General features: G+C 45.8%; 1 protein-coding gene across 4 annotated transcripts in view; it reads left to right on the top strand.

Annotated features, from left to right (window-relative positions):
* DNAH9 (dynein axonemal heavy chain 9) overlaps window positions 1–21,885 on the top strand; it is a 402,978-nt gene that overhangs the window by 236,377 nt on the left and 144,716 nt on the right. For 3 of the 4 annotated variants that reach the window (XM_038371718.2, XM_043496454.1, XM_038371730.2), the window contains one exon: window positions 14,830–15,018. In XM_038371718.2, coding sequence (XP_038227646.1) covers window positions 14,830–15,018 — 189 coding nt within the window. Of the gene's footprint in view, window positions 1–14,829; window positions 15,019–21,885 lie in introns of those variants that run through there. The other variant, XM_038371731.2, reaches the window with a different exon arrangement.

The raw sequence follows: 21,885 nt of genomic DNA, 5'->3' as shown, positions 1-21,885 counted from the left end.
AAGACAAGAGCTGTATTTGCTTCTCCATGTAATGATATACTGAAAAGCACATAAACATTTTTATATTTTTCCAGTTTTAAAAATTAATAAAAATGATTAATGAAGAGTGAAAAGAGGAAGAGAGTGGTAAAGCATAAAGGTGCTTATGTGGCTGCCTGTTACAGTCATGTCTGAGCGCCTGCAGTCTGGGTTTAATTTATCTTCTCAGCCATTGGGAGGCAGGACAGTGCTGTTTTCCCCATTGCAGAGATGGGGAACTGAGGGAAAGAAAGACTAAGTGGCCTGCCTGGGATCACACAGGAAGTATGTGGCAAAGCAGAATCTTGAATCCTGGTTTCCTAAATCACTGCCCTAAGCACAGGACCATCCTGAGCATTCACTCACAAGGAGCGTTTAGCAGGGAGAAGAGGGAACTAAATGGGCTGGTAAAGGGATGGCACAAATCACTTCCCTTCCCCCGTTCTGCAGCAAGGGGGAACCAGCTACACGCTATCCCTTACGCAGGGTTGCAGTGTAAAGTGAAAAGAAAAGTAGTACTTGTGGCACCTTAGAGACTAACAAATTTATTAGAGCATTGCATTTGGTGGAAAAAACAGAGGAGAGATTTATATACACACACACAGAGAACATGAAACAATGGGTTTATCATACACACTGTAAGGAGATTTCAGAGTAGCAGCCGTGTTAGTCTGTATTCGCAAAAAGAAAAGGAGTACTTGTGGCACCTTAAAGACTAACAAATTTATTAGAGCATAAGCTTTCGTGAGCTACAGCTCACTTCATCGGATGCATTTGGTGGAAAAAACAGAGGAGAGATTTATATACACACACACAGAGAACATGAAACAATGGGTTTATCATACACACTGTAAGGAGAGTGATCACTTAAGATAAGCCATCACCAACAGCAGGGGGGGGAAGGAGGAAAACCTTTCATGGTGACAAGCAGGTAGGCTAATTCCAGCAGTTAACAAGAATATCAGAGGAACAGTGGGGGGTGGGGTGGGAGGGAGAAATACCATGGGGAAATAGTTTTACTTTGTGTAATGACTCATCCATTCCCAGTCTCTATTCAAGCCTAAGTTAATTGTATCCAGTTTGCAAATTAATTCCAATTCAGCAGTCTCTCGTTGGAGTCTGTTTTTGAAGCTTTTTTGTTGAAGTATAGCCACTCTTAGGTCTGTGATCGAGTGACCAGAGAGATTGAAGTGTTCTCCAACTGGTTTTTGAATGTTATAATACTTGACGTCTGATTTGTGTCCATTCATTCTTTTACGTAGAGACTGTCCAGTTTGGCCAATGTACATGACAGAGGGGCATTGCTGGCACATGATGGCATATATCACATTGGTAGATGCGCAGGTGAACGAGCCTCTGATAGTGTGGCTGATGTGATTAGGCCCTATGATGGTGTCCCCTGAATAGATATGTGGACAGAGTTGGCAACGGGCTTTGTTGCAAGGATAGGTTCCTGGGTTAGTGGTTCTGTTGTGTGGTGTGTGGTTGCTGGTGAGTATTTGCTTCAGATTGGGGGGCTGTCTGTAAGCAGGGACTGGTCTGTCTCCCAAGATCTGAGAGAGCGATGGCTCGTCCTTCAGGATAGGTTGTAGATCCTTGATGATGCGTTGGAGAGGTTTTAGTTGGGGGCTGAAGGTGATGGCTAGTGGCGTTCTGTTGTTTTCTTTGTTGGGCCTGTCCTGTAGTAGGTGACTTCTGGGTACTCTTCTGGCTCTGTCAATCTGTTTCTTCACTTCAGCAGGTGGGTATTGTAGTTGTAGGAATGCATGATAGAGATCTTGTAGGTGTTTGTCTCTGTCTGAGGGGTTGGAGCAAATGCGGTTATATCGTAGCGCTTGGCTGTAGACAATGGATCGAGTGGTATGATCTGGATGAAAGCTAGAGGCATGTAGGTAGGAATAGCGGTCAGTAGGTTTCCGATATAGGGTGGTGGTTATGTGACCATCGCTTATTAGCACCGTAGTGTCCAGGAAGTGGATCTCTTGTGTGGACTGGTCCAGGCTGAGGTTGATGGTGGGATGGAAATTGTTGAAATCATGGTGGAATTCCTCAAGAGCTTCTTTTCCATGGGTCCAGATGATGAAGATGTCATCAATGTAGCGCAAGTAGAGTAGGGGCATTAGGGGACGAGAGCTGAGGAAGCGTTGTTCTAAGTCAGCCATAAAAATGTTGGCATACTGTGGGGCCATGCGGGTACCCATCGCAGTGCCGCTGATTTGGCCAAACTGGACAGTCTCTACGTAAAAGAATGAATGGACACAAATCAGACGTCAAGAATTATAACATTCAAAAACCAGTTGGAGAACACTTCAATCTCTCTGGTCACTCGATCACAGACCTAAGAGTGGCTATACTTCAACAAAAAAGCTTCAAAAACAGACTCCAACGAGAGACTGCTGAATTGGAATTAATTTGCAAACTGGATACAATTAACTTAGGCTTGAATAGAGACTGGGAATGGATGAGTCATTACACAAAGTAAAACTATTTCCCCATGGTATTTCTCCCTCCCACCCCACCCCCCACTGTTCCTCTGATATTCTTGTTAACTGCTGGAATTAGCCTACCTGCTTGTCACCATGAAAAGTTTTCCTCCTTCCCCCCCCTGCTGTTGGTGATGGCTTATCTTAAGTGATCACTCTCCTTACAGTGTGTATGATAAACCCATTGTTTCATGTTCTCTGTGTGTGTGTATATAAATCTCTCCTCTGTTTTTTCCACCAAATGCATCCGATGAAGTGAGCTGTAGCTCACGAAAGCTTATGCTCTAATAAATTTGTTAGTCTCTAAGGTGCCACAAGTACTCCTTTTCTTTTTGCGAATACAGACCAACACGGCTGCTACTCTGAAACCAGTGTAAAGTGACAATCTAGTCCTAACACTGCAACAGCTGCTGCTATTAAGCTCTATTTTTAGCCCCATAAATTTGGGTTAGAAAGCTCGTTTGTGCTGAAAATTGCCAGATTGACTCGGAAGGCAAAGGAGAATGTGGGTTCAAAGTTGGAAGAAAAGTCATGAAACTGTTTTTGAGTTACAGGTTGTTTAAAAATTATCCTGAGTTAAAATGTTGGCCTTTGTCTCATGCCTCTTTGTTCACCTTAGCTGAAAAGCAGCTGGTCACTACTCCTTCAAATAGTTAAATCTCCTTTTTACCTCAAGTATGGGTTATGTTTGAAGAAAATACATTGTAATTCAGCAAAGCTGTTAATGATTTTGGATGCAGTGATTCTGGGGTCTGTTCCTGTTCCCCTGGAGGTCAGTGTAAATTGTGTTGCTATTGACTTCAGTGAAAGCAGGACCGGGTACTATGAACCTGATCCAAAGCCCTTGGAAGTCACTGGAAAGACTCCTGCTGACTTCATTGTGATTGAGCTCTATAGGTGTGGCTGGTTGCAGCTGAAAAGGACATGCAGGTATTTCTGTAGGGGAGAGCTGAAACACATCGTTCTGTAGTTCAAATGGCTGGAGGCCGGTGCTGCTAGAGCACCAGTCCTGTTTGTGCCGCAGAGGTGGTGTTTGCTCCAGGCTTCATTTCACAGCAGCAGAGAGGAGATGGTTTAGGGGCCTAGCCTGGGATGCAGAAAACTTGCACTCAGTTCCCTGCTCCACCATACACCTTCTTATGTCAGCTATTTAAACCCAGGTTTGTAAAGGCCTTTAGGCACCTACAGATGTAGATAGGCCCCTAGTAGGGTTTTCAAACGCTCCTGGTTGGCTAACTCCCATTGAAATCAATTGGATTTAGGTACCTAGGTGCTTTGGAAAATGCTTGCGTCTTTAGGCGCCTGCATAGCTGTAAAAATTGGGCCCTCAGTGTCTCTGTGCCATATTTGTTCAATGGGAATAACAGCATTTCCCCCTCTCCTGTGGGTGTCATGAGGGTAACTGCATTGAAGACTGTGAGGTGCTCGGATACTGTGGCAAGGGGGCGCCAGATGAGCACCTGAAACAGACAGTCCCATTCTCAGGCTGAGGCTGATTCCTTTGTACCTGAGGAAAGAACATCGCATACTTCCAGAGTTCTAGGGGTAAATCTCACAAGCAGCTAGAAGGTTTTCTGAACATTTTGTTTAAATCCAGTAAGTATGTTTTGAAATGAAAAGACTTTCATAGAGCTCCTCTGGGAGCTTTTGCAATATGACTGTTTCTTTGTGTCCCTCTGTGAGTATCGGGAGTTCTGGTTGTACAAGCTGTGAATTCTGTGTGCAGTTATGGGCTCTCGATGCATCTTTACCAAGCTGCAAACTCCATTTGGAAGGTGCAGCCTTTTTTCTTCTCTGTTGTTCTTTCACCTCCATGTTGGACTGCAATTCCAACAGGGGTTGTGGCAGAGGCCTAACAACAAAGGGCTGTTAAACCTTGCTGCTCCCCTATTCACAAAGGATGCACCTAGACAAAAGGAGAACTGGTTTGTCAAGGGAGGGATCGCCTTGGCAACAAGTGAGCTGGCATGGATCTGTGATCACCTGAGGAAGCTGAGCAAGATGTCCCCTGACAAAGAGGGCTGGAAGGTATAAAAGGGAGGAGCTGCTCTTCTGCATGCCCTTTTTCTCTAGCTCAAGAGGAAGGAGAAGCAGCCCAGCACGTAGGAGTTTGATGAGGGAACCCTGCCAACCTGCCTGAAACACAGATGGTCTCCAAGGACTCCTCGGGGAACCGGGAGCTAGTGAGGGGCACTGCAGTTAGGATGTTTGCTGTTTTCTAAATGCTCTGTGCTCTTTGAGTGTCTCTTGTGCTTTGAAGAGCAAGAATCTGTTGGCTGTCTCTCCAAAGACTGGATGGGTTAAGCACTTACACCTACGTGTGGCCCCTGGAAGAGGTAACCCTGAAGGCTCGCATCTTGGGGTGGAGTTCTGCAAGGGGATATTGAAGCTGTGGGGGTGTCTGAAGAGCCAGCACTGAGTCCGGAGGTGAGGCGGCTGGACAGCAGTTCCAGCTCTGAGGAGTGGTGCTTGCCACAGAATATGTACCTCAGAAAGGTTTCTAGGGACCCCATGTGGAATAGTGGTTTGGCTCTGTTCAGGCCCCAGAGGTGTAAAGCGGCTAGGTTCCCTCACAGCAGTCTAGTGAGCGGCCAAGAGCTCTATCAGAGCTGTGACACCCTCCATCTCCCCGCTGAAGTCATGTTACGCTGTACTGTTTGAAAATTCGGCAACATTCAGTTTTTGAAGGCAGGAATGATGCAATTATTCACCACCAACATACAAAACTAACACGTTCTTCCTTTCAAGTATAAAGAATTGCACAGCCCTTCATGCCAAGCTTCACTCGAATCCAAAACTATGTACAGTTCTTTCCTCAGTAAACTCAATATGTAAACACAACAAAAAAACCTCCCAGAAAAGAAACCTAAAAATCCTGGCTCCAGCTCTGCCCTTACTTACACGTGTGGTACATTGACTTCAGCCGAGTAATCCTGATTTCTACCAGTGGGATTGAGAACAGAATCTGGCCTCCTATACATGCACATCAATTGCATATATTGATCAGCTTGTCTACAGTCATACATAACTGTAATCGGGAATAATGTTATACACCTTTCCTGTTAAATTGCACAGACAGAAGTAGTCTCAAGAACCAACAACTGTAAGTGCTTTAATAAAATTCTCTCTCTTTACTTTTTGAATATGTTAACTGGTAATACTTCCAGTTTAGCAAAATGACTTGAAAGGAAACATTTTGCTTCTGAAATCAAGGAAACACAAACAATACATTTTAAAAAAGCAATTAAGAAAAAAACCCTATCCTTGGGTCAGAGGTAAGGTGGTTGTTATGAAGTGTGCATCTCCTCAATACTTGATAGTAATGTGTTTGTTGCGTAGGGTTTTTTTAAGTGATATGAAAGATAATAACATTGCTCTCTCTCATCAACTCTAACTGTTTGTAAATGAAGGTGTTGGCTTCGATTTTACTAAGTTTACAATAGTTAATCATTAGATTCGTATATATCTGTGAAATCTCATGCCGGTGGATGAGTTACCTTGGCTGTTGTGTTGTGTTGTAAAGAGGGCATAGAAATGGTGCCTTCCTTGTCAAACTAGGAGCAGAGCGGAGGTCCATCAGCAGTACTGGGAAAGGGTGATTCTAGTCTCACTATTTTTATTAGGAAACATTAGAGACAAAGGAATATTTCCAAAAAGACATGGGATCTCCTGCCATAGGGAAATCCTACATTCCAGTGCCGCATGGAGACTTTAGGATCTTTAATTTCTCCTTCAGCTGACAGGAGTGGCTCTGGAGTCTCCATTCCAAAAATCTATGGTCAGGCCGGGGACACTTGGCAGTACCTCAGATTCTGTATGGGCAGCAACCCTTTATGGTCCAGCTGCTCCCGAGGGTGGGAACTGAGTAGTAGCACTGGTAACAATTCGTTTAAAACCTCAGAGAACCATAACTATCCATACTAGGAAAATTGGCTCTCAGATTTCATGTACGCCAAGTACGTGAAATAATTAAAACAAACAGTGAACAGAAGGTACTAGACACTTTCCCCATCATACTCTTCTTTGGCGTTATGCAAACTAGCATAAATGTTGTACAGTTCCATGTTTTCACCAGTGGGTGTCACTAGTAATTTCTAAATCCATTTCAGTATTTTATTTACAAAGAGAAAAAAGTTTAGACAATTAGTTTCAAGGTACTTGTCGAAGTCAGTCACAGAGAAGCTAATTAAAACTGTAAGAAGAGAGCAGGAACAGTGAATAAGCATGTAGAATGGTGTTGTAATTAAGAGAGAGCTGGTGGAGTGCAGGGCTTTGTTTAGTGGCCATATGCAGGACATTTTTTGACTTTAGGCATATTTCTAACCAGGATCTTTTGTCCTGCCAGTCATTTTTGGGATTTACATGGCATTGGACTAATGAATTGAATTTAAATTGAAATGGTCCCTGCCCCAGTACAGCATGTTGTTGTGTTGAGGAACACAGGTTGTCCTAGCCTCCCATGTTTGCCAAGAGAAATACACTTGGAAATTAGCTTTGCATTGTCTGTAAAATAACAACACACAATGAAAGTGAGAAGGGGATGTAAATCTGGACTCTCAGCCTAGAAACTCAGAGGACTTAACTTTCCTGCCCATAAGGGTCTTCTGTCCTTTCCAGAATCCCTAAGAATTCCTCCGGACCATGCCTGTCCATCCTTCTGGCTGAGAGAGCCGAGCTCTGGCTCCGGCTCCAGCCCCACCAGAGCCTGTCAAAGCCATGTCCTCAGGATGGGCTGGAAACAGGAAATTTAACCTCCTGATGAAGCCACTAGATTCTGGCCTCCCATCCCTTTAAAAGAAAGTTAGCTCCCACTACTCTCCTCCCTGTGATCTGCATGCCCTTTTTGGCTCCACCAAGGTACTGCCTTCTCGGCTGGATAAAGATGCCCCTCCTATGACTTCCTTTATACACTAATACAAGAAAGTTACATGTTACTCTCCAGACATTGCTAGTTACCACCATTCTCCTTGTACCTATTAGTTTGAACAAAACATCCTTAGCAGTTATCCTGTTATTCCATCCTTGTTTTAGAAGAGGTTGGTGTGTCCCAATACATCTCTTAAAAATGTGTTTACGTAGTTACTTGAGAACTCTGGGTGTTCTTGCACCATCCTCTCCGGTCAGGAATGTGCTTACTTGGTTAGCCGATACCTAGTGTGTTGTTGTTATGCCAGGGCCAGGCCTGCTCTGGTTCACAGCTTTGGTTCACACCATTAGTTATGCCCTGGGCTCCAGCAAGGCCTACACCCTAGTGAGCGAGACGAGGGACAGAGGAGAGAGAAAATGACTGAGGAGCAGTCTCAATTGTCAGACACCAGCCAGCCCGAGCTGTACAAAAATGTGAGGCCCCAGGAATCCAGCACGCCCTCCCAAGCAGCCAAGAAGGTGGAGTGTGCTGGGTGACATCCTTGGACTCCACTGGGAAGGGCAGCATCTGCCATGCTGGTGTCTGGCCAAGAGATAGCATCTTCTGTCTCTTGGCGCTGGACACATTTTACAGTCCTGACAGTCACATATTTTGCTTAGAGATAAGAGTATTTAGAGAGGCACATAGTGCCCCTGTGCTTTGATAGGGAGAAAGAGGATTATCCATTAATATTGTTATTTAGATTACCTCAGGGGACATCCCCTGCCCTACAGAATGTGCACCCTAGAATGGATGGGAAGCTATGACAAGAAACAAAACTGTTCCTTTGCTGTGCTGCTGCAATGTCTCTTGGTACAGTAAGGAAAGATTTGAAAACAGATACTTCAGTAATGCTCAGAATTCACATAATGTCAGTTACGAGGCTAATAATGCCCCCAGCCACTCCTGAGAGCCCTTCCCACTCTTCACACTCACTGGAAAAGCCAGAACAGACAGAGAGGCCTTGCAGCTCGCCCACAAGGTCAGCAAAGTCAGGCAGCTTCAGACCAATGTGAGATGCAGTTCCAGTGGAGATTGCCTTGCAACCAGATTGCAGAGGTATGGGTGGCACCATGAGGAGGTGATCTGTCACACAGTCATATGTTTCATGATGTGTTACCATGCTCAGATCATAAAGGGCTCTTGGTCACAACAAAGACTTGCGGAAACCCACTGGAAAGCAGTCCTGCACACCATTCAGCTCCATGCATGAAATCCCTCTGAGCAACTGCAGGCTGCAGTAGCTGTCTTCACATCAAGCCATTCAAACCACCCCTGCAGTTTTCAGTGTTTGAGGAGCTGCAGGAAGATGAGAACAAGAGAGTTGAGAGAACCAAGGGCACTGGGAGTCCCCAGCATAGACAAAGAAGCCTGTGATCCTGGCTGGCCTCTTGCTATGGAGATGCTGTGGCCTTGGCACATTGCGATTCAGATATGAAGCAATGACTGGCTTGCTGCTGCCTTCTGGTGCCAGAAGGGTGTGACCCGAGGGGCAAAGGATGACCACCAGGATTCTTCACTTGCTGTCGAGCATGTGGGAACCAGTGGTTACATAAATCTGTCCCAATCTGCCTAAGGCGCCAGGTGATCAGGGTGAGGCTGCAGGATTGTTATGGGGAAGGGATGAAGGAGCATACCAAGTGTTTAAATTTTAAAGCTTTATTAATCAAATAAAGCAAAATAACAGTGGAGAGTGCCAGGGGTTCCCCATATCACTCAGAGGAAGGAAGAAAACGTTAGTGCCCCAAGCCCTAACCCACTTTTATACTTACACACGCAGTACTCAAGGCTGGCCAAGCCTAGGTGTAATGTAAGAAGAAGAGGGGGAGAGGTGGACAGGAGTTCTGTTTTGTGCACAAGTTGTTCAGGGTCCGCTGTTGATCTCTGATTTGTTTCAGCTCTCAGGAGGGTATTAAGTTTTGGGGTTTTCTGGGGGCATTTTGTTTAGGGGCCTTTGTCTTTCATGCTTTTTGTACCAGTTTAAACTGGCCTCCCAGAGCTTTCTCCAAACATGCCAGCTTCAGGGATGCGAGAAACTATTGTTTTCCCCATCGCTGACCTTCACTGTCGCACTACTTTTTGCAATCCCCTGCAGTTTTGTTTAGTTTACTGCTTTGTTTTTACTGCTGGTCGGGGTTGGAATCCAGGCCCCCATCTTTCTTGGAAGGCAACTGAAAGTCGGTTGTGTGCCATGGCCTTGGGCTGTAGTTAGCATCTTCTCTTCGGACCTGGCTGGAACGTTGAGTCAACCCATTCCTTTCTCCCCTCCTCCCCCTTCGGCCTCTTGCAACCTGCAAAGGAATCTTTTACTCCACACTCACACCTTCAACCTTTCCCACAATACACTCCACTACATATATAGGCGCTAGCAACATACAATGCTAAGCTGCTTACCCAGGGGTCCCCATGGGGTGGGGGGGTATTGGGTTGTGACATTTCCCCCTTTGACCCCGAATCAACATTTTGTTGTGAGGGGTCACCATTTAGGTTTTTACCCTTCCTCTGAGATGGTGGCTAGGGTTACTGTTGGTTTTTTAAATAAACCGCAATATAGCATGAACAAAATTGTTAGGGTGGCTACAATTGCATACACTGCATACAGTGGCTTTTGGCTTTATTAGTAACATAGCATAACAGGCTTTTTTGTTGGCATAGATGCCCTATTTGGATGGCTGTGATAAAGGCAGCTTTTTTTAGATTAAACGTGTGCTGCAACACTGTAAAGGAGGAGGCATCTGTCTGGAATACGGTAAGTTGTTCCTGGGTGTGCGTTAAGGTCAGGAAAACATTGGGTGTAATTTATGAAAAATTAAACACAACATAGTTAGAGATATTAACTATACTTCGCGCAACCGCGGGCCAATGCATTGAAAAAAATTTGTGCTTGAGAGTGTAACAGCAAATTAAGGGGTACCTTGGAGTAGGTGGTTTTTTAAACACACACAGAGGTATTGGTAAACATATGGGCCCTAGTGGGGATGTATTTTGATGTTTTGGGGTTTTTTAGCCGATGTTCTGACTTACTTTATAAAAGCGGCCTGGCATTGCCTTTTTTAATATATTATTTGAGGGGGCTTTATAGGCCACAATTGCCAAGTGTTGCTCTTTGCAATTTATATGTGCAGATAGTTAGCAGATGTAGTTAGCACATACTGTTTAGCTGTGTTATTGGGGGGCACCACTGTTTATAAATTGCGATGGACCACTTAGTTTTAGAGGCAGCCTTTTTAAAGGCCTGGTTGGATTTTTATAGCAGGGCCCATAATCTTTTTATGTGACCAAAGGCTGTGAAGGAACAGGCTATGCCTGTGCACTTCCAGTTAGTGACTCTCCAGACATAACGAAAAGGCCATTGCTTTTGGGGAATCCCTGAGTGGGAATGGATTTTCCCGGGCTAGGCTTTATAGAGCACATTTTTTTGGATGCTACGGACTTGTTGGGTTAAATGTTGTTGGAGCTGGGAGCACACAGAATCCCATGCTAGTTGGTCCCCAGCTTTAATTATGATTTTAATTAGTTTTTGCAAGGTATTTTGCATGTGGAGGGCCAATTCGGCAGTATGTTTGATGGCTGCAGTGACCACTGTAAGCTGGGTGAGATCCACACTTGTGACCAGTTTTATGGCCTTTTTAAATTGTTTTAAGTGTTTGGTTTTTTATGTTTTTTTGCTGAATATTTTAAATACTGGCTGCCGTATTGGCCCCATTTTATAAGGAGCCCACTAAGGTCCGCCTTTTTTGCAGGGACAAGGACAACATTTGCCTGAGGCGGGCAAGTTGGAGGATGGCCCCCCTGGTATAATTAGGAAGGAAGGCTGGGACCTGAAAGCATGTTAGGGGCAGGTAAATGTCTAAAGCTCCCAAGGTGGCATTCAGGAGGATCCAGCATTTAGTGGCTGCTTCCCAGTTGGTGGCGGATAACATTTGCCACCACCGTTGGTGGGGAGAGATGTGGGAGGTGATGCCCCCAATGACATGGCTAAGCTGTATGTGCTGACTACATCTGCTGACTATCAGCACATATGAATTGCAAAGGGCAACACTTAGCAATTGTGGCCTATAAAACCCCCTCAAATAATATATTAAAAAAAGGCAATTCCAGACTGCTTTTATAAGGTGGGTCAGCACATCTGCTAAAAAGGGGAAGCATAAAAATACACCCCCCGCTAAAGCCCATATGTTTACCAATACCTCTGCATGTGTTTGGAGGACTACCTGCCCCAGGGTACCCCTTAATTTGCTGTTACACTCTCAGGCACAACATTTTTCAGTGCATTGGCCTGCGGTTATGCAAAGTATAATTAATATCTCTAACTATGTTGTGTTTAATTTTTCATAAATTACACCCAATGTTTTCCTACCTTTAACGACCCCCGGGAACAACTGACTGTATTCCAGACAGATGCCTCCTCCTTTATGGAGTTGCAGCACACGTTTAATTTGAAAAAAGATGCCTTTATCACAGCCATCCAAATAAAGCATCTGTGCCAACAAAAAAGCATGTTATGCTATGTTACTAATAAAGCCAAAAGCCACTACTGGCTAGTGTATGCAACGGTTGCCGCCCTAACAATTTTATTCATGCTATATTGCTGTTTATATGGAAAAGCAACAGTAACCCTAGCCACCATATAAAAAAAAATCTAAAAACCTAAGTGGTGACCCCTCATAACAAAAATTCCCCGAAAGCAATGGCCTTTTCGCTATTTCTAAAGGCTCATTAACTAAAAATGCACAGGCACACCTTTAATTATAAAATCCTCAACATGAAATACCAACATGCACCGGACAGAGCAAACATGAAATACCAAGGGCAGAACAGTTGGTGCATTCCACAAGGCCTCCCACTCCACAATTCTCCACCAAAACTGTGACAGATTTATGTTATCAATTTGCCTGAGACATCAGGTGATCAGGCTGAGGCTGCAGGATTGTTAGGGGAGGGGATGAAGGAGCATACTAAGTGTCAAGTTTTAAAGCTTTATTAATCAAATAAAGCAAAATAACAGCGGAGAGTGCTGGGGGTTCCCCACGTCACCCAGAGGAAGGAAGAAAGCATTAGTGCCCCAAGCCCTAACCCACTTTTATACTCGCGCACACACTACCCAAAGCTGGCCAAGCCTGGGTGTAACATAAGAAGAGGTGGAGAGGTGGACTGGAGTTCTGTCCTGTGCACAGGTCGTCCAGGGTCCGCTGTTGATCTTCAGTTTGTTTCAGATTTTAGGAGGGTTTTAAGTCCCGGGGTCTTTTGGGGGTGTTTCGTTCAGGGGCCTCTGTCCCCCATGCTTTTTATACCAGTTTCCATTAAACCATTTCAAGCCAAGGGGTGCGGCAGCCCCCGCCCCCCTCTACTTCCAATACATAGGCCTCTGAGTCTGGCACAGTGAGTCTAACCCAGTAATGCAAACATCTAGATCTCAGTCCTGCCACCAGTTACTCACATGTGGCTTCAGTGGGACTTCCACCCCTGTGACTGAGGGCAGAACTGAGCCCACAGCAGATAACAGAACCCTGCACAAACAGCTTTGAGGGCTCACAAAGAATACATCTGGCTGTTCTGGATTGAAAGACAAACCCGTGGATGAAGGGAATGCTGTTACTTTTAGTGTATCTGAATTTTAGTAAAGAACCTCACAGAATTAATTCAAATTGGCTTGGATAGAAGTACTGTCCCATGGATCTCCAATTGGCTGAAGGACCAAGAACTGCAGTGGGCTTAGTTGGAAAGATGTCTGCCAGGGGCATGATAAGGATCCATGTAAGGTCTGGTTTTATTTAACTCCTTATTAGTGACCTGAAGACTGCAAAAGCAGCATATGAATGAAATTAGTAGCTCCTTAGTTGGGGAGACTTTGCAAATACCAAGTGAGGGAGAAAAATCACACAAAGGACCTTGGAGTCTTTTGAAAAATGGACAGAAAACATTCAGTCTAGAAAAGTGAGAGGGCATATATGTAGGGGAAAATCATCCCAAACCCAGGCAGGCCATTCGGTGGGCGAAAGCAACATAAAACGCCACTCCTGAGGATGACCTGGGATTTAGATATAGGTTTTCAGAGCACCATTGCAGCAGGGAAAGGGAGTGTGATTTAGGACTGCAACCTCCAGTATTGCCAACTCTAGACATTCAGAAATCACAAAATTGGCTTAAAATCATAGGATTTTTTATGAGGAATACATTTGGGCTCTTTTTCTGTACCTTTTGCTTCCTGAATCTGGGGGGCACATTCAGGGCCGTCCTTACCCATATGTAAAGTACACAGCTGCGTAGGGCACCATGAAATTCGGGGCACCAAATTTCCCGGTGCCCTGCGCAGCTGCGTGCTGCTCCAGCCCCAACCCCACCTCCACTCCCCTGAGCTCTGCAGCAGGGCCAGGTCTGCACTCACTGGTGAAAAGAAATGCAGAGTCAGGGCCACAGCCGCACTGCCAGTGAGTGCTGGGAGGTGGTTCCCCCCTGCCGCCAAAGCCAGCCCCCGCAGAGACCTGGGTCCCCCCACAACCTGCCCTGCGGGGGGGCTGAGTAGGGCCCCAGAATATCTGGAGACAGCCCTGGGCACATTCAGTTCAGGTTTTCATGCTTTTGACAGGGAGGGTAAAAACCTTACTAAAAAAAAAATGGAAGCTGAGATTTTCTTTTAATCATACAAGGAGCTGGAGCTTTAAGAAAAGCACCAAATTTCACAAGTCTTGTAATAAAGCCACAGGAGTTGGCAACACTGCTGATTGATGGAGACATCCTGCTCATGCTAGTCCTTTTCTCCGAGTCTGGTGAGATCATAGCTCGAGTGCATATACATTCCTCAGCAATCTAAAACCAGCGACACGTGCAGAGATTTGCTTCAGTGGACTCGTGATGGATTTAAAGTTAAGTGTTTTCAGGACTGAGGCCTTATTAAAGAGCAAGACAAAGACCAAGTGGATTATGAAGATTAGAAAGTAGAGGCAATTAAAATAACCCTGAGTATCTCTTGGCCAAATGAGGCATGAATTGGGGTAATAATAACTGTCTGAAATAACTGAAGGATCTAAATCTCAAGGAAGGAAAGGAATTACTGAGTGTGGTCCAAGGGGGTGTAACTAGGAGTGAATGGATGAAACTGGAAATGAACATTTTTGGCAGTGTACGCAGTAAAACTTCCTTATAGAGTGAGGAATATTCTTGCCAACAAAGTGGTGGACCCTTTTCTTGGGTCATGTACAGCTAGACTGGCAAATGTTCTAGGGATGTACTGTAGGGGGTGGTCTTCTAGTGGATGGGAAGGAATGGGCAAACTGCCTAATAAATCTTTCCATCTTTGGTTTTAAAAACACATCCAATGTTATTTGAAGTCAAGGAGTGACAAGATGTGTTAAACTGCTTGTGCATCGAAAAAATGCTTGAGGAGTCCATCTAAAGGTTAACTTTATGTTGGAATTTTAGGTTGGGGGACTCACCTCTGAAAACGTGAGATGGGCAGAGACTGTGAAAGACTTCAAAGGGAAGGAGAGCACATTGTGTGGAGATGTCTTACTAATCACAGCTTTCGTCTCCTACCTGGGTTACTTTACGAAGAAATACAGACAAGACCTGATGGATGGCGTCTGGAGGCCATACTTGCGACAACTAAAAGTAAGCACTGACTACTTCGGATAACCATTGTCCATGTCTCTTACAGGAGCATAATATCTGACGCCCAAGAAATCGCTGACGAACAATGGCTTCCGTTGAGCATTTGCCACAGGCCTGAGTAAGAGGCAACACACAGTTGTGCTGCCCTACATGCACACCAGTAACCAGATAGTGATTCTGGAGCTCACCGTCTGGTCCCTGGTCTCACCTTGCTCTGGGCGGGGGCAGTAATCTCTGTTCATTCTCAGTGGGGCTGTTACTCCCATTCCCTCCTAGCAACTGAGTTATAAAAGTGACTGGTTTTCGGAGGTGCAGTGCATCTGCAGCATGCACTGAGCCACTGGGAGCTGAGGCTGCTCTGGAGGTGGCATCCATGTTAGCCCTGTAGAATTTTGGCCATGAGTAAGAGAGAGGCTCCCAAAGGGAAAACAAACTGGAGGGAGGAAGGTAGCAAGAGACTGGGCCCCATGAGTGTGGGGCAGATCCAGAGGTCTAGCCCTATTCTAGGCTGGCAGGTGGACATGAGAGCTCCATATTCTTGTGCATGGAGAATGGGAACCCACTTTCATTTGATGAAGTTGATGCTGGCTTCCTGAATACTTGGCTGTGTGTTTCTATGTGTGTCTCATGGGAAATGTGTAAGGGCCCTTTGGTTTGTCTGGATTTGGGGCTGCCCTGATGTGTCAGAAGTCCTGCCTTCACTTCATGGTTCAGGTGGACTGGCTTCCCAGCGTGTTTTGCCCACATCATCCCGTCAGTAACCTGATGCAAGCAGGAGCAAGTCAGACATAATTGGTGGCTTTGTCACAAAGTGTTTTCAGTGGAGCCACTCATGCTGTGCTGGATCAGAACCAGAGTGTTCAGCAACTTGCAGGGTTGAGCCTTTGTGCAGCAGTAACTTAGTTAACATTACACGCAGAGGTGAAATGCTTAGAGGCTTTTTAATATAGCAAAAACTGAGCTGATTGATCCTCATACCTGGAAGTTTGAGAAAGCAACAGGTGCCAAGTGATGACAGCAAAAAATCGTGATACATCCCTTCTTCGAGAGATGGTCCCTCTTCCACTGTGAGTTTTCACATCCACATCATGTGCCTGGGGATGGAAAATTTTAAAGTAGTGTCTGTTGGTCTGCTCATGCTCACTGGCTTTCCTCGTGCCTCTGACTGAGGGGATAGAGGGCTGGGGGGACCGACCATCTCTCCAGTTCCTTCTCACCGCCATGTGGTCCAGGGCGGAACTAGCTTCATCTTCATCCTACAAGATAAGATTTACATTTAGCTTTGTAAATGTTTTAACAGCTTGTATATTTATTATAGTTTAGTGTTTTATAGATCTCTTAGTGTTTAGATTTAGTCTCTTTGGGGAAACAACTTGCCTCCCCACATACCGTTCAGGTACTGGACTATGCCCAGGACTCTGGGTTTTAAACTCTGCATTTCCTGCCAGTGATTCTTCTCAGTCAGCGATAGCCATCAGTACTGCCTGGACTCTCTTGGGCAAGCCCACATCAGGGCGAGGTGCAGTATCTGCCAATCATTCCCCAGCCATACCCTGGAAGGGTGGGAACTTGGTCTCTGGAAACACCTTGTGGAGAAGGCCATGAGGCCTCAAACAGATCCAGACTAGGGAGTATCCTCTGTACATCGGTCTAATTCAGCAAGGAGTGCCGCTTCTGGTACGAAGTCTGATTTTGGTGTGGCAGTGTCTATTCCCACAGAACCCCTGGCAGGATCTTGTTGGAAATCCAGGAAGCACTCTCATAAGTATGAGACTAAGTCTTCCTCTAATTCCACTTCCAAAAGTTGGATTCATCTCTGAGCAAACCCATTAGCTTGGCCCGTGAGGAGTTAGTATGTCCCAAGTCTAGATAAATTCATGGAGGATAGGTCCATCAATGGCTATTAGCCAGGATGGGCAGGGATAGTGTCCCTAACCTCTGTTTGCCAGAAGCTGGGAATGGGTGATGGGGTGGATCACTTGATGATTACCTGTTCTGTTCACTCCCTCTGTGGCACGTGGGATTGGCCACTGTCGGAAAACAGGATACTGGGCTAGATGGACCTTTGGTCTGACCCAGTATGGCTGTTCTTATGTTCTTACGTCCAAAGGCACGAAATGGAAGCCCATAAGCATTCGGATACATCTATACGGGATTATGATCCATATCATCATCCTCAGTATTTCCAAAACAGCACCGATGAAGATTGATCATCATCAGCTTTGTCTATCCATGTGATTATCTTTCGCAGCAGTTACACAATCTCCTCCGGCTCCAGCAGCTCAGACAAGTAGACTCCCTCTCGAATCATAGAGATCTGAATCCATTGCTGTGCCACAGGACATTTTTGCTGTTCCAGATCTGGAATCCCCTCCTCCATTGAGTCCTCCTGTCTCCAAAGAGGAAATAACATAATTGAGGGAGTTGACCACTGGAAGGAGTTTGTCACCTATCTGATACACAGAATACAACTCTACTCCAGCAGCACAGACAATACTGCTATTGGAACTGGAATTGGTCTTCTCTTTAACGGGAGATTCCGAGCCACCCAATGAACCTTTTCCCCAACCCCCCATATCCTCCGCCACCCAAAAGACTTGCACCAATTCGGGACCAACCTGTGCCTCATCAACTAGGAGCTGATCAACTGCAGGTACCTTATGCAATGGGGGCCTCCACGACTCCCTATTGACCCTTTCTACTGGCCTATTTGGGGCCTTGGAACTAGTGCCATCCTTCAGAGTTGGGCCGATCTGCCAGGGAGTCACCCCTTGCCACCTCTCTATGGGGACACTCAGATCTGCCCCTGGATCCTACAGAGGAAGAGGAGCATTATGCACCAGATCCGGCCGTTCTGCTGGAACAGGTAAAACATCCATCTTCATCTCCAGATGAAGCAATGACACCCTGCCCCCCACCCCCGTAATGTCTCCTTCTCAACCCCCTCCCCCCTCACCCCAATGACTTCAGACAATTCCAGGATCATCTTTGCAGAGATCTTCTTTGCTGGAGAACTACAGATTCCTCTTGAAGAGATCCAGGATCCCCATCATGATCTCCAAGACATTATCCACTCCTCCCGATCCAACAGAATAACACTCCCCATTAATGAAGCCAAAGTGGAGCCAGGTAGGACTTTTTGGTACACCCCTGCCACCTGTGCTTCCACCCTCAAGAAGATGGAGAATCGTTACTATGTGCTGGTCAAAGAAGCAGAATTTTTGTTCTCTCATCCTGCTCCCTTTTGGTCCAGGCTGCTTCTGAAAGGGCTAAGCAGCAACACCCCATGTCTACTTCTATGGATAAAGAGGGTAAACCATTGGATCTATTGAGGAGAAATGTTGTTTCATCATCTAGCCTACAGTTCAGGATAGCCAGTTACCAGGCACAAATGGTGTTCCTACCCTCTGTTTACCAGAAGCTGGGAATGGGCGACAGGGGATAGATCACTTGATGATTACCTGTTCTGTTCGTTCCCTCTAAAGCACCGGTATTGGCCACTGTCGGAAGACAGGATACTGGGCTAGATGTATCTTTGGTCTGACCCAGTATGGCTGTTCTTATGTAATGGCTAAATACGATTTCCTGAACTATGCCACTGACCGCCTTTCTCAACCAGACAGAGCTCTTTTCCAAGCTCTGATAAATGAAGGCAAACTGATGGCCAATCCTACTCGCCAGTCCACAGTCAATGCCACTGATACCTCCTCTAGACCTATGGCTACTTCCATTGTTATGTTCAGGGAGTCATGGCTCCATGCGTCAGAGTTACCTAGGCTGGTCCTAGGGTATACCATTGAGGATCTCCCCTTTAATGAACCACAGCTCTTCAACCAAAAGACAGACAAGTCCCTTCATACATTGAAGGAATCTAGGTCTACCCTCTGCTCCCTGGGGATATATATGCCTCCCCCAAAGTGGAAGATTTTCCACCAGAGGCCCTATGAACCACCACACAAGAGGCAGAGGGTTCACAAGAGCTGCTTCCCCACACCCTCGGCAACAGGCTCTGTCTCAATCTCAGCTCCCACTTGATAGCTGAGAACCACTAAGCTCAACACCTCCCAACCTCCACCATTTGGGGGTCATCTAGCACTCTTTTTCAACACCTGGAGTGCAATAACAACAGACAGATAGATGCTGAACTTCATCCACTCTGGTTATATAATAGAGTTTGCATGCCCACCTCCCCCAAAATCCCACTCCCCACCCCGCTTCGGGGATAGCTCTCATGAGAGTATTCTCAGACAAGAGGCGGACTCCCTGTTAGAGCGAGGAGCGCTAGAACATGTGTGTCTTCAATACCAAGGAAGTGGGTTTTACTTGACTTTCTTCTTGCTACTCAAAAAGAAGCGTGGATAGAAACTTCTACCTCCACCATCTCAACCACTTCATTCACAAACTCAAGTGTTGCATGGTCACCTTGCCATCTATAATCCCATCTTTAGAAAAGGGCATGTGGTTTACAGCCCTGGATCTGAAGGACTTTCATGTCGGCATTCATCTCGCTCACAGACGTTTCCTCAGATTCATGGTCGGCTCCGGCCATTTTCAGTACAGAGTTCTCCCTTTCAGCATAGCAATCACCCCCCGGAGTCTTTACCAAGGTATTCTTGGTAGTAGTAGCTCACGTCAGATGTTACAGTCTCATGGTCTTCCCCTACCTTGATGAGTGGCTTCTTGTCGCCAAGTCCTGCCAGGAAGCCTGTGTGTCAACTTCTGTAATGCCGTACCTCCTCTCCTTACTAGGAGTCAGCACAAACACCAAAAAATCTATTCTTACCCCCACATAATCTCTGGACTTAATTGGGGCCACCTTCAGTTCTATCACCACAAGAGCATACTTGCCCAAGGACAGGTTCCAGACCATGAGCAATAATAACTCAGATCACAGAAAACCCTTGAGTACCGTCAAGACGTGTCAGTCTCACTTAGATCATATGGCCTCATGCACTTACATCACCCTGTTTGTATGATTCCACCTTTGACTGCAGCCATGTTTGAAGGCAACTGTTTACTTTCCAAACTGCCATCCCATGATCGCCATGATAACAGTTCCAGCCAAGGAAGTGTCTTCCCTCCTATGGTGCACAAATCCTCATCAGGCATGTGTGGGCGTCCCCTTTCTCCTTTCCTCATTGGACAGGACCATATTACCACTCCCAGAGTGACCCTCTACTTCTTCCTTGGTTGAACTAATTCAAACTATGCCTTCCCTCCTCTACTGGTCCTGCCATGAGTTCTACGCAAAATCCAGCAGCACAGGCACATGTCATCCTGATGTCCCCTACTGGGCGGACATTTTTGATTTCACAACCTCGTATGCATGTCATCCTGACTACCTATCATCCTCCCAGTGTTTCTTGAGCTCCTGACCCAGTGGAATGACAAGATCAAGCCCCTTGAGCCATATCAACTACACCTCCGGGCTTGGTATTTCGATGGGCAGCATCCTTAGAATGTTTATGCTCTACAGCCTGCGAGGCATCCTTTCTAATAGTAGGAAGGACTCTTCTAGAAGGTGTTACTTAGCTAAATAGAGGTGCTTTCTTCTTGGGCTCGTCAAAGGAGCATTCTCCCAGAAAATGCAGATACTCCTCTCATCTTGGATCATATCGTCTGTCTGAAGACATTAGGCCTGTCCATCAGTTCCTTGCAAGTGCACTTTGCAAAAAGCAGTGCATACCATCCATCTTCTCAGGGCTACCTGGTCTTCACACATCCACTGACTACCAGATACTGGAAAGGCCTAATCAGAACCTTCCTGCCTTTTCAGAAGTGTACTCTCCAGGGAGACCTGAACTTTGTTCTCAACACTCACAAGACCCACCTTTGAACCTTTAGTTTCTTGCTCCATGTTTCTCCTTTCCATGAAGGTCGCTTTCCTCGTAGCCATTACCTCAGCTAGAAGGGCTGGCAAGCTTGGAGAAATGATGATGAATCCTCCTTATATTTTATTCCAGAAGGATAAGGTTCCTTTACATCTACACCCCAAATTCACCCCGAAAGTAGTTTCAGAATTTCACCTTAACCAAACGATTCACTTCCCTGGGTTCTTTCCAAAACTGCACACTTTCACAGAGGAACAAAAACTCTATTATTTCGATGTTCAGTGGGCCTTGGCCTTTTCCCTGCAAAGAACAAAGCCAATTAGGAAGTCCTGGGGACCATTCATCTCTATAGCAGAAAGAATCAGGGGATGTGCCATCTCCACCCAGAGAATCTACAAACGGATCGCTGGCTGCATTCTATTCTGCTACCAGCTTTTGAACCTTCCCCCAGCCACCATGGGTTAAGAGCTCATTCAACAAGGGCACAAGCAATAACTCTGGCATCACTTCAGGAAGTAAGTATCCTTGGTATCTGTAAAGTGGCCACTTGGAGCTCGGTTCACATGTTTGCGAGACGACATGCTCTGGTGCAGGACTCCTCTGATGATTCCTCCTTTGGGACAGCGGTCCTCTGCTAAGCTCTACCATCTACACCCTCCTCCTGCTTAAGTACTGTTTGTCAGACACCCACAGTGGAATACAATAGGGACCATCACTTGAAGAAGAAGAGGAAGTTACTAACCCGTAAGTAGAGGTTCTTTGAGATGTGTGGTCCATATCTGTATTCCACTATCCACCTCCCTTTCCCACTGCTTCAGATCTTTTCTGGTTTTCAGTAAAGAAGGAACTGGAGAGATAGTCAGTTCATCCTGCGCTTTATCCTCTTGGTCAGAGACGCAAGGTGAGCCAGAGTGCATGCACGGACCAATGGATTCTACTTTCAAATTCTCTGGCTCCGGGTGCGTGGTGCACATGTGTAAATGCATAGTGGAATACAGAGAGGGACTACACATCTTGGAGAATCTCCAGTTATAGG

The sequence above is a fragment of the Dermochelys coriacea genome, chromosome 14, assembly GCF_009764565.3.
Source record: "Dermochelys coriacea isolate rDerCor1 chromosome 14, rDerCor1.pri.v4, whole genome shotgun sequence".
NCBI classification, from domain to species: domain Eukaryota; kingdom Metazoa; phylum Chordata; order Testudines; family Dermochelyidae; genus Dermochelys; species Dermochelys coriacea.
This window is presented reverse-complemented; position numbering and strand designations above follow the sequence as displayed.